Source organism: Chanos chanos, chromosome 6 (genome assembly GCF_902362185.1).
Source record: "Chanos chanos chromosome 6, fChaCha1.1, whole genome shotgun sequence".
NCBI lineage: Eukaryota > Metazoa > Chordata > Actinopteri > Gonorynchiformes > Chanidae > Chanos > Chanos chanos.
The window spans coordinates 22,024,558-22,037,065 of NC_044500.1; the positions used below are offsets into that span (position 1 = coordinate 22,024,558).

At 43.4% G+C, this 12,508-nt stretch overlaps 1 protein-coding gene across 1 annotated transcript in view; it reads right to left on the reverse strand.

The window, feature by feature from the left end:
- The window catches only part of frya (furry homolog a (Drosophila)), a 79,811-nt gene that overhangs the window by 11,098 nt on the left and 56,205 nt on the right, over window positions 1-12,508 (reverse strand). Inside the window, exons 39-51 of the mRNA XM_030778158.1 lie at window positions 12,060-12,245; window positions 7,819-8,017; window positions 6,777-6,898; window positions 6,280-6,467; window positions 6,087-6,181; window positions 5,348-5,943; window positions 5,007-5,104; window positions 4,723-4,893; window positions 4,444-4,584; window positions 3,792-3,971; window positions 2,287-2,454; window positions 1,933-2,007; window positions 1,302-1,472 (exon numbers count right to left, since the gene is read on the reverse strand). Coding sequence (XP_030634018.1) covers window positions 1,302-1,472; window positions 1,933-2,007; window positions 2,287-2,454; window positions 3,792-3,971; window positions 4,444-4,584; window positions 4,723-4,893; window positions 5,007-5,104; window positions 5,348-5,943; window positions 6,087-6,181; window positions 6,280-6,467; window positions 6,777-6,898; window positions 7,819-8,017; window positions 12,060-12,245 — 2,390 coding nt within the window. The remainder of the gene's footprint in view (window positions 1-1,301; window positions 1,473-1,932; window positions 2,008-2,286; window positions 2,455-3,791; window positions 3,972-4,443; window positions 4,585-4,722; window positions 4,894-5,006; window positions 5,105-5,347; window positions 5,944-6,086; window positions 6,182-6,279; window positions 6,468-6,776; window positions 6,899-7,818; window positions 8,018-12,059; window positions 12,246-12,508) is intronic.

Consider the following 12,508-nt stretch of genomic DNA (forward strand, 5'->3'; position numbering starts at 1 on the left):
TGAATGAACAGAATCTGCAGTTCTGAACAAACCCTTCATTCTTCACAATGTGAACAAACTATTTAAGAGTCAAAGTGATAAAATAAAACCTGAATCAGAGAAAAGGCTGATGCGGATTCAGACATTCATAGGTTCTGTTCTCTGTGATATGACAGAAGGTTTGCTATGAAAACTGAATTTGCCTTGACTTTGGACTCTGGTCAGTGAACTTCCACATGGCCCTCAGGCCAGCCATGCAAACTAAAGTGTTGCAGTGGTACTACACACCACACGCTGATGTAGGGGAGAAGGTGGATAAATATTGGGCTCTTCCCAAAGTTTTGCACTGCTAAAACCAGTAACAACCCAGTGAAGAAAATTGTCTGCTGGAATGGTGTTTCATGCAAACCGTGACACACGGTCATTACAACTCAACACTGCCAATGAACCTGACTGCAGTTAACGTCTTTTACACCTGAAAACCTATACAACAAATAACGACAGAACTACAAAATGACCGTGGGATCATTCTAAGGCTAATGGTTATTGCATCATAGAGCAACAAACAATACTCTGTTAAGTGTGACATGTCGCGTTAAATCATCGCGTGGCTTTGTTTTCTCAAAGTAAATTCTGAAAATTGTTAAAATCTTCACCTAATCTGGCTGGTAAGAGTGTGCATACAGTCTCACTAACAATGATGGGAGATAGAACTCCACTGTATGACAGAACTCCACTATCAGACCAGACAAACTGTGCTCATAAGGTGACACAGTCAAGCACTAAACAATCTGATTAATCAAACACCATCATTCAAATATTTACTGGGGTTTCCAACTGACTCTACACCATAATTCTCCACTGCACACAAAACTCCAGACAAGCTTGGCTCAACTTACCTGGAGCTCCTAGATGGCAATAGAAGACAGAGAGACAGGAAACCAATATTACAAACAATCTCAAAAGGGACAGGTAATCATAGTCAGCACTGAAAACCTCAGTCCTCACCAGTTTACATAGCTATGCTTACATTCACATTATGCTGAACTATTTTAGCTGCTACTCTTTCCCCAAGGGTTGCGATGCAGTAGTAGTGGTTTATAGATACTGCCACCGCAAATGACGGCTACCTCCATTCAAAACATTGGTGCCAGTTCACAGGACATACGAAGTAAGGCTTGTAACAGCGAAGAAAGGCAGAGCAAACAGTACTGCACTCTAACTGACCCATGTCAAATGAAAACACAGAGGAGATTATACGAGTAGATTTGATAAAAATAGATTTTTTGTAATCAGTTTGTCAGTTTGATAACTTTGCTCACCTCCCCATCTTCTGACTCCACATCCAGGAAGTCAAAATCCCGGAAAACACGGAACTGCTGCTCTGAGGCTGTGTCGTCCATATTATCCGGGTCACGCGTGCCCTCCTCAGAGGAGAGCAGACTTGGCTGGAGCTCCATCAGGTCCAGTTCTCCACAGGAGGAGAAGATCACCTGCAGAAAGTCAGAAGAATGCACTAATGTCAAAGCACATCCTCTCAACCTATATAAACTACTACATCATAATTATTCATTGTCAACCATTTGTCATTCTCAGACAGAGAGATCCTGTTGTGTATGTAAATAAAGTCCTTTTCCATGATCAGTCTTTACAAGGGCATGAAAAGGATGTGCAAACGGGCATTTACATTAATACAGTATTATACATCATACATTAATTACGTTAACGTTGGTTTACATTAATACATTCTTATACATGCTGTTAAAAACAGTTAATTGAATTGTTAATTAATCTGAACCTGTGTGATGTATTAGCTGTGGGGCAGTCCTGGGGCTGAGGCTCATTAACCGTTACACGACTGCCACTCTATTGAATCACATTCTCTACTCAGACACATCCGCACTACTCTAAACTCAGATCACTTAATCTGAGTTAAGACATGTTTTCTCTTACCGATGGGTTTTTCGTGAGACCGACTTCCTGCCCACACAAAGACAACACATTCACCAGCTTCTCTCGAGTTCTCTTCTACAACAGGGAAAGAGAAAAGTGAAAAGATGAAGTGATTTTGATTAAAAAGGTTAAAACAGAGGGTAAATGAATAAAAACATATCTTTTTTGTTGTCTTAATGGATTAAGTTGTAAACACAGGTTTCTGAGGTGAGACTAGACAGATGAGTGACGTCATAAAATCAGCCCATGACATGGATGTTTGCATACCAGTCCTGAGGTCACACGTCTCAACACTGTTCCTCCATTACGAAATTCACAGTAGGCTGAAAACTCACAGTAGGCTGCATATCTCACCTGTGATGACTGAGGTCTCTTCCAGCTAACAGGAACCAGTACGCTGTTGTTGTTGGAGCCAGAGGAGGTGGAGGAGGAGGTGCTGCGGGTTACAGCTACACCCCTATTCTTCCCATCTCTCCCTGCAGAGCTGTGTAGATCATCATACCTTCTGCCAATCACAGGGGTCTGATACACACATGCACACATACACACCACAACCAGATACACACACACACACACACACACACACACACACACACACACACACACACAGAAGGAAAGGGAATCCTGATGAGGGACACAATCAGATAAGGTGGTGAGAAAACCTTGTCCATGTAATCCTGCAGTAGCCCTGCATTGGTCTCTATGTTAACACACAGACTAATCTAACCAACGCTAAAGAGCCCCTCACTCAATATCAGTCACTGATCAATATTTCAGCACCTGCTCACTGACCACAGGCCCTGCTCCCCCAGAGCAGAGGGGTTCTGACTCCACAGGCTACTCTCACCTGAGCTGAACAGCACAGTTCCACTGGCTCGCTTTACCGAGTCCACCTGTAGTCAATTAACATGGTTTCCCTCTCTGTTCTGGTCACGAGGTACAACAAATCAGTGTCCTTTGCGTCGTGACACAAAACATAAAGCAGCACTATTTGAGATAAAAACACAAGCGATAGAAGCCTCAGGCTCTGGTTGTTTTTTTCCCCTCACTGTCCTGCTCAAAACTCCTGCCTGATTCGGATGCAAAGCGCCACCATGGCTGGAATGACATCATTTCCTGGAATTCATGCTTCACACAAATAGCTGAGTGTTTTGGTTCCCACACACTGGCCAGGCTGACTGTCTCTAACGTCCCCCTTTCACACTGCACACTTGTGTTCAGTCAAGACACATCTACAAACATTGTTTTAAAACTGATATCAAATTGAAATGGAAAACACAAACGTACAAAACAAAATAAACATAAAAAGAGCACTATTTAAAGTACATACTGCTTTTTAGAACATGCCTTGGAATTTGCAAGGATGATCCAACATGTATCCCAGAGTTAAATGGTTGGTTTGCACAACATTGTTTAAATCAGTACACAAACAGAAAACACACACACTGTTTAGTTCAGCACACACACACAGAAAACACACACACTGTTTAAATCAGTACACACACAGAACACACACACACACACACACAGTTTAAATCAGCACACATGCACAGAAAATCATCTGTTTCCTCCCTGGTGCCGCCAACCAGGAGGAAAGAAAGGAGGAAAGAAAGAGATACAGAAGAAAAAGAGAAAAGAGAGAGAGAGAAACTAAAATCTGAGGCTGTTTATGTTGATCTTTAAATGAAACTGAAAAACTGGCGGACTTGCTGCCATTCAATGTTCCTTCATTTAGTCCATGACTGAGCAGAGTAATGTTTGTAAAGGAGCAGAGACAGCAAAAGAGTGAGAGTAAGAGACAGACTAAGAAATGAAGAGACAGAAAGGAGCAGAGAGAGAAACAGTTAGGAATGTGTCACCTCAGAGATGTCAAAGTGGAAGTCTAGTGTTTTCCCGGGCAGTGCTTTGGTGGAGCCGTCCCACACACGGCTGATGTTAACCTGAGAGAAGGTTCCGGATGTATAGGATGGTGAGACCAGGCTGGCAGAACGTGACACTACCAGTTTGAGAATGTTCAAGGCTTCTTTCCAATGCACCGTCTGAAAGACACACAACACGCACACAAAATTACACAACATTCAAATCAGAACTTTTCTCATGACTTGCAGAAATATTCTACAGCCAGGTAACCTGAATCAGCAGGCAGTGAATCTGACAGGGAAGAAACAAAGGCAGAAAAGGGAGGTGGTAGTCTGAAGGAAAGTCATTTGCTGTGAGGCTAAACTACAGGCCTCCTCGGCTACGTGGAATGCAGCCAACACGACTGCCTGTTTATAGACCAGCGTTGGGCGTGCCTCAGGATTCACTGCCCACACACAAGGTCATGAATGTGTGTTTTACCCCAAAGTCAAAGGCTGAGGGATGGAAGCCCAGTGTAAATAAGCAGCAGTACAACAGACTGATTCACATGCAACAGACTGCTTCAGACAGAAATGCGAAAAAAGACAGACTTCCCAGAAATTTTAGCCGAAACTGAAAAACATCTAAACAATGTTAAGTAAGACAACTCACCTGAACAAACTTTTCAATAGTCTTGAGCACCTCCACGTTAAAAGACTTGGCCTGAATTCCTCTGAGGTCCATTTGACTCAACAGGCTGTATATGATCTGGAGAAGAGTCTGTTGCATACTCGATAATCCTTTCTCCAACAACTGTTACACAGTGCCACAGCAACCATCAAGAAAAAACAAAAACACACACAATAAAAATGAAAAAACAAGTCAATGTGAAACACGAAAAGAAAAACTCCAAAACAAACAAGAAGGCCAAATGTGGGACATCAGTCTCACCTCTGACATGTAGGTGACCATACTGATGGTATAGTCAGGGAAGGCCTCGTGTAAGTAGCGACACACCACATTGACCCAGGAGAAGCAGTCTCGAGTGTACGAGTGTGTTTTATACAGTGTCATCACATGGGCCAGGTTGGACAGCTTGGCATTCTTCTCTTCCAGGCATATCTGTCACTCAAGAGAGTGACAGTTAACACACACTGTGCTATTCTTAAAAAAATCATCAGATATACTCACGATCACTGTTTCTTTGATAATGCTTCAAAAGAGGACAGACAAACCTGGGCAATCCTTACAGCGACATCTATACAAAACGGAGTAGGGGAGTCAAAGTTCTGCACGAGATGAGGCAGCAGGCACAGGACATTCAGTGGGAAACCTATAGCACGACAAGAGAATGGATACAAACATGCTTTTATCAAAGCCAGTGAGCCAAAGCCTGCGAATACAACTGCTCCTCTGGAGAACAATAACAATAAAACAGTCAGTCACTCTGTGATCACACAGCTGCCTTCTATCACACTCTGTTGTCAGGACATAAGAATTAAGATTCTGCGGTGGTACACTGGCTCTGACTCCTGAGACGTGTGCTGTGACTGATGACAGAGAGGAGAGTCTTTACCTATGGTCTGCGAGGAGTCGACCACAGGAACGCGGGACACAGGAGTCAGCTGACTGAGGACCTGCAGTGTGAGCTCCGTGGTGGAGGCGGAGGTGAACCCCTTCAGGAGCAGCTGCTGTAGTCCACTGAAATTACTCCACCCCAGCTGGGTCTGCAGCTTCTCCAGTTTCTCCCTGTTCTCCTGCTTGTCCAACGAAATGTGTCCCAGCAGCTTATTCAGGAGCCTGAGGGACATCTGGTACTCATACTCAAAGTCTGACTCCATGAGCGAGACGGATGCCCAGAAGACTGTGGCCAGCAGGTTGCTAGGGTGGTTGATGTTGGTCTGGTCGGCCATGTTGTCCCTGGAGGAAGAGGAGCCATGGGTTTTCCCCAGTCCCATCTGATGTGTGCAGGCATGGATCCGGTCCAGGGTGGCACTACGGGGGATATCCATGGACCGCTCTGCTTCACCAAACCTCTTGGGTACTGAGTAACTACGCTGATGCCGGCTTCGCTCGGCCACCCCCGTCGCAGGGGTGACCAGGTTAAGCTGTCCGGTGCTCTTACGTTTGGACGTCAGTTTACTGTTGGTGATGAAGTCTGGGGAGGACGCCCTGGGAAAGGCAAGAGAAACATTATGAATGGAAACTTTCTCAGTGATTGAAAAGAACACATTTACAGTGCAGAGGACATTGTAGTGACTTTGAACAGAGAACAGACCATGAACATGACTACATGAATACATCACAAATCAGACCTTGTCAGAGCCACCATCAGATCATTGTTCTTCAGACACTCGGCCAGGTTGTCAACCACAGACTCCAGCGTGAGGAGCACCTCCATCACATAGCCCTGAGGAGGTCAGAGAGGAGGAACATCAAGAGTCAGACACACACACAAACACACACACACACACACACACAACCTCACCCACACACACACAGACTCACCTGCACCTCCTCTCCGTGCTCTCCGACCACCTCCACGAGGCGGGACATCAGGTCGGATACGGCCAGGGCGGAGAGGGGCTGTCTGAGGGCCCTGAAGATCTGAAAGGAGCGTCCGGCGTAGTGCCTGGAGGAGCTGCACAGAGCTGTCTGTAAGGCCACATCACTGAGTTGCTGCTCCAAACAGAAATCTGTTACACACACACACACACACACACACACATATTAGAAATGAGCTGCATCCTAAATGGATTAAATCTACCAATTCTCACTGTTCATTTTCTCATCTTCCAAGCTGAGTGAAATATAGACATAAATCAATTACATTCCCAAACACAGACCTAAAATATAAGTCTCTTATATTTTATAACTGAACAGCGTTACAGTTACAGTCTCTGTGCTGAGAGACGACTTTAACTGTTCTGAGATTTAAACTGTATGTCACCGAAAAAGGGCTTTCATAGATTTAAACCAGAGTTACGTAGTTCAGAAGCCCTTGCCTGATTTGGACTCTTTGAACACAGACAGAACATGGCGCAGGAAGTTGGTGAGCTGCTCTGAACTTTTACAGCTGTTGTTCTTTGGTGTGATGTCCTCGTGGCTCCATAAAGGTCCATAAGGCCTACACAGCAAGACATACACAATTACTACATTTAATAGCTTTTAGTCTATTAGGGCACCCTGTTAATGTTTGTGACATCAGAACTCCAGCATCAGTGTTTGAGTTTATACTTGTAGTATCCAATTCACATCACAAGATGGCAGACAGAGCCCAAAGTCTGCTTCAAACGCATACACACACACAAACCATACACACATGCGCGCGCGCGCGCGCGCACACACACACGCACTAGTATAAAATAAAACGAACAGTATTACTTCTTTGATTCTCTTGTATCAAACAAATAATTATTTGTCAAATATCTAAATGAACCAAACTACACTGCCCTGATTTTATTACGTATTTCTATTTGATCATGAAACTAAAGTACACATTATATAAACTGTTTGATTGTTTTGTCATATTCAGGGTGAAATTATATACTCTAAACCAGCCATTTTAATTTCACAAACAAAACAAATAATCTAATGGATGTCAAAAACCACACAGATAACAACAAATTGGAGGGAAGCATAGGTACATCTGTGCAGATCTTTATATTTGTTTTTGTTTCCATGGTCATAATCATAATCTTTAGGTTTAGGAGTAAGTAGACCTGTGATAGCCAAAACAGACAATTCTCAGAAGCAGATCAAGTCAAAAGACAAACAAGGCAGTTGTTCTTTTCTTTCCTGTACTGGCCCTTTAAGATAACGTTACCAGCAGGTTCCCACTGTTCTATTCCTCAGTAATGAATGTGTTGGTGTATGTGAGCAAATGGAACACGTAGGTGTGTGAGTTCTCTTGCGATGTCACCAAGAGTATAAGGAGGGTCCTGAGTAACTCTGTAGCATCCAGCCCAAACACTGAGGCTCTGTTTAAACAGGACTACCGGAAAAACCATGTGACTTTGCCTGCCCGCCCACTGCTGGCCTGGTTACCGGGTGGTGATGAACTCAATGAGCTTGTTGGTCTTCTCCTCCACCTCTGTGCTGCTCTCCAGGTCGTCCACCTCCTGTGTGACCTGGGGCAGGTTTCCACTGCTCCCTCCCAAACTCAGACTGGATGAGGTGGAGGAGGAGCTGAGGCCTGAGTCTGGCACGGGAGAAGTCTGGCACTCCCGCAGGAAGTCCACCCCACCTGGGTGGAGCAGAGAAAAGGGGTATTGTGGTGTTGGACAAATATGAACAAGGACATGAATTTTTTTTTCCTGCCAGTTCAAGAACACAAAGTGCAAATAATATTCCTGTACTTTAACAAGGTTTTTAATGAAAACGCTGTACACAAACACAAAAGCCTGAACTCTGAAGTGTGGTAATTATGTCCCTAACAATGTGGATCCTCACACTAAAGGGAAACAAACAGTGGTGTCTGCACTTCAGACGAGATGAAATGTGTCCATGTGAAACATGCAGCCTTATCTGAACACAGCAGAGTATAACATGCAATGCCTTTGGGTTTTTAATGCTCATACTTGACCAGCTAGAAGATTTAGAAGTGTAACTGAATATTTATTTTAAACCCATTATTCAGAAAACCTCACATTAACCTCAAACAGAATTTAGTTCTAGAGTAATATGAAATACAGACTGGGCACTGTAAGAAACAGGAAAGAGGAGCAAGTGTGTTCTCCATAAGATTTGTCTCATCGTGTTTTAAACCATGATAAATTAATCCCCTTCCTATCCCCCTTTTGAGAAAGATTACATACATTTAAAAAAAAGAAAAATGAATAAAAAATAAAGAGTGGAATGCTTTAATCAGGATTCTTTAGCAGTGACTCGCCAGACATACCTACATTATTGCTTTGCCATCTGTTTCTAAATATTTTCTTTTCAGATAAGAAATCGCTCACATCCCCAGCAGAGAGATCTGGGGAATGGCTCTGATGCCAAGCTAAGGTGTAAGCGGACTAAATAAGACATTACCTAGGTCCACTTTGACTAAATTGTAGTGTACAATATAAATAGCTCCGAATTCGCAACCCATGACATTTCGTCATCCAACAATGCACACAGATCTGAGGGCTGTACTACAAAGAGGGGTAACTGGCTTATCCAGGTAACTTCTGGTTAATTTACCTCAGAGTAAGTAGTAACAAACGTCGTAACAAAATAGCCCCATGGCTTCATTCTCCTGGCAAGACAAAGCCATGGCTCTTCTGTTAGGAGGCTTGCTACTGAGGTAGGCTGTTCATGGTAAATGTTGTGTGCGCTAACTTTATCCAGTATCCTAGCCTGATCTGTTAACGTTCCCGAAATCTACTAATTTAGTGGGGGATAATCCACTAACATGCTTTTATGCAAACGCTAATTTGAATCAGATATGCTGATAATATATAATCTGATTCTTTAAACGTTTTACCCTTTAAAAGTACATCACAAACGATGTATTCTGCTGCAACTCTATTGCGCTACTAGTACTTGCTGCTAACTACTGAGAGGCTCCACAATCCACCATTGCTGTAAAAAAAATGGTCCACTGGAGTGAATGGAGGTGACGCGACTCTCTCTCTACATGGCACTGGGGTACATCAGTTGTACCCTACTTTGCACAATGCATTGTGGGATACTTTGAGTGAACTATATAGGGTATAACAATTCTCACTACAAATTCGGACAACACTACAAAATGGCGGACTCACTGTATAGTGCCCTAAACAGTGAGTAGTGAGCGGTTTCGGACACAGCGTTAATCACCAAATTAACACAGCACCACAATTAAAAGAGTTCGTTCTTTACTAAACATGCAAATTGCCTTCCAACATCGGAGAATTAGGAGCACGGCTAACGTGCTCACAACACTTAAACAAACATGGCTGCTCCTCTTGCCAAGGCGTACATGATGACATTGGCACCTCAATACAAACCCCACACTACAACTCATAATTTGATTGGTTAAACATCCTGTCACTCATCAGATGGTGAAACGTCAAAAATCTGTTCAGAGGTGCCCAAATTCATCCTTTCCCATGACTACACTGTTCAACGTATTAAAAATCCCTTCATAGCATAAAATCAAGACACCCATGACTTTATGTACACCAAATCTGAAATGAATCCGACGAGCTGTCTAGGAGCACTATAGCCGTGATGGGTGAAAAAGCCACTCTTTCTGTTGCCAGATGGTGGCGCTATACCGGGGTGTCACTCTGGGTATGTGGATATCATCATAACCATCGTAACCAATAACCCGTGAAGTTTCAGCTGCATCAAGCAATGCATGGAGAACTTATGATGCATTCCTGTTTGTGTAGCAAGACACATATATTCATCATTTCGCCATTTCAACACCTTTCATGATATCAAAAATCCCTCTGCAATTTAAAATCATCTCGACAACATCTCGACATCATACATAGGAAATCTGACATGAATCCAATGAACTGTCTAGGAGGAGTTTGTTAAAATATAACACGTGTCAAAGTGCACAAAATCCAAAATAACTCACTTCCTGTTGGGAATGGCTAATACAATGTAAATGAAAATGTGTTTGTCTTGGGGAGACTGACATGCCTACAAAATTTGGTGCATGTAGGAGAAGCTACATGCACAAGACTCAATGACAAATGAGGGCACTATGGAGTCCCCAGGCCACATCCAGGGCCAAGCCTCCGTCCCTGAGTAACTGTCACAAGCACTGATGTGTGTACCAAATTACATGAGTCTTCGCCCATGGGAACCACCTCAAAAATGGCCATGTCTTGAAGAGAAAGAATAATAATAATAATACTAAATATAGCTGCAAGCAGCAATGAGGGGGCCAAGCAGTCCAGCAGGGTAGAGTTGCTATGGCAACTTGATCTGATCATGTTAAAAACATAGCTATGAGCACTGATAGTAAATTTATGTCAATTGACACAAGAAGCACATTTGTTAAGAGAAACACATGAACTCTTAAGAGGTTGCAGTGTCCCCCAGTTGTCAAATGACACCAAAGTTTTTTGCACAATCTCAGGGAGGCGTCCTCAGTTAATATACCAAGTTTGGTATGAACACTTCAAAGCCTTGCTGAGATATGCCCTCATGTTTGGCAGCTTCACTGCAGAATTTGGTGGTGACAGACGAGAATAAAAAATCCATCAGATAACTGTTGTGAGGCTTGGTCTGAAGATCATCTGTGCCAAGTTTGGGGAAGATTGGCCTGTGAAAAATGTTTAAACATTTCGATAAAATCCAGTACGGCAGCCACAATTATTAGATTGACATGACAAGTTGCCCCCCCCCCCCCCCCCCCCCCCAAGTCCTTATACCAAGTCTGGTTTTGATACATCAAACCGTGGCTGAGTTGTGACCTCACCTCCTGTTTTGCAACTTTGCCGTCGATATGATTGCAGAACAGGAAATGGCAACATGTCCAGAACTCAAGATCAAAAAGGAATGACTTCAAATGACAATCATGATTTTAGACCATGAATATGAAGAATAATGAGCAAATACATGTTTTTTTTTTAGTATAGCACCCCCAAGTGGTAAAATGGGGCTTTTTTTCTGGACTCCCTTTGGGTAGAGTCTTGAGTCAGTCCACCAAGTTTGGCGTCGATATATCAAAGCGTTGCTGAAATATAAGCTCACTTCCTGTTTGTCGACTTTGCCACCGATTTCGATTGGCTGTGACGGACGAACGCTATCAAAAATCCCTCGGATAACTTTTGTGCGGTTTGGTATGAACATCACCTGTGCCAAATCTGGTGAAGATTGGACAAAGTTTGTTCGAGTGGGGGTATTGCACTGAACTCGCCTTGACCCAAGGAATCCAACAATACCTCATTTTGGATAAAATCTACCCCAAATTTCACAACTTTTTACCATATGGTTCTAGGAGCTGCCATAGACACCCTAGCCAGAGGAAGAAAAAGAAAAAGATGATGGAGAAAAGGTAGAAACACAATGGGTGCCTACACAGCATCGCTGCTTGGCCCCCAGTAATGATAATCCTTACAAAACCAATAGGGCCTTGCACCGGAGGCACAGCACCTTCGGTGCTCGGGCCCTAATGATATAAATTCATATGAACAGAGTTTTACCTACTGCATACTAAGGATGTATAAGAACAAAGCTGAGGTCACCCAGAGGTACTGTGTAGAGTATTGGGTTGGGGGTGTGCGTAGGGTATTGGGTTGGGTGTGTGTGCGTAGGGTATTGGGTTGGGTATGTGTGTAGGATACTGGGTTGGGAGTTACCTGTGCAGTTGTATTCTGGTTGAAAGCTGGGTGTGATGATGAGGCTCTTGCTGCTGTTGGTGTCTCTGCTTTGCAGGAGCATGGAGGCGATGTTATGGAAGTGGCTTCGGCAGGAGAGTGTGATGAGCAGGTGGAGGAGCAGCTGTCTGCTGTGTTCAAACACCTCCGGTCTATGGTGATCCATACCTACAACAGCATCATGGCAAAACAGCATCACCGCCTCAGCTCTGTGTGTGTGTGTGTGTGCGTGTGTGTGAATTTGACCTCTGAAAATACAGACATTACACTGAATAGTGCATAGCACTGAAAAGAAGTGCATAACACTGAATAATGCATAATACTGAAAAGAAGTGAAAAGGAATACTGACATAAACAGGCATTCCTTCCATATATGAGACGGAGTACAGGACAGATACTGCAGATTTAGGTCATTAAGTTGCTGTCATTAA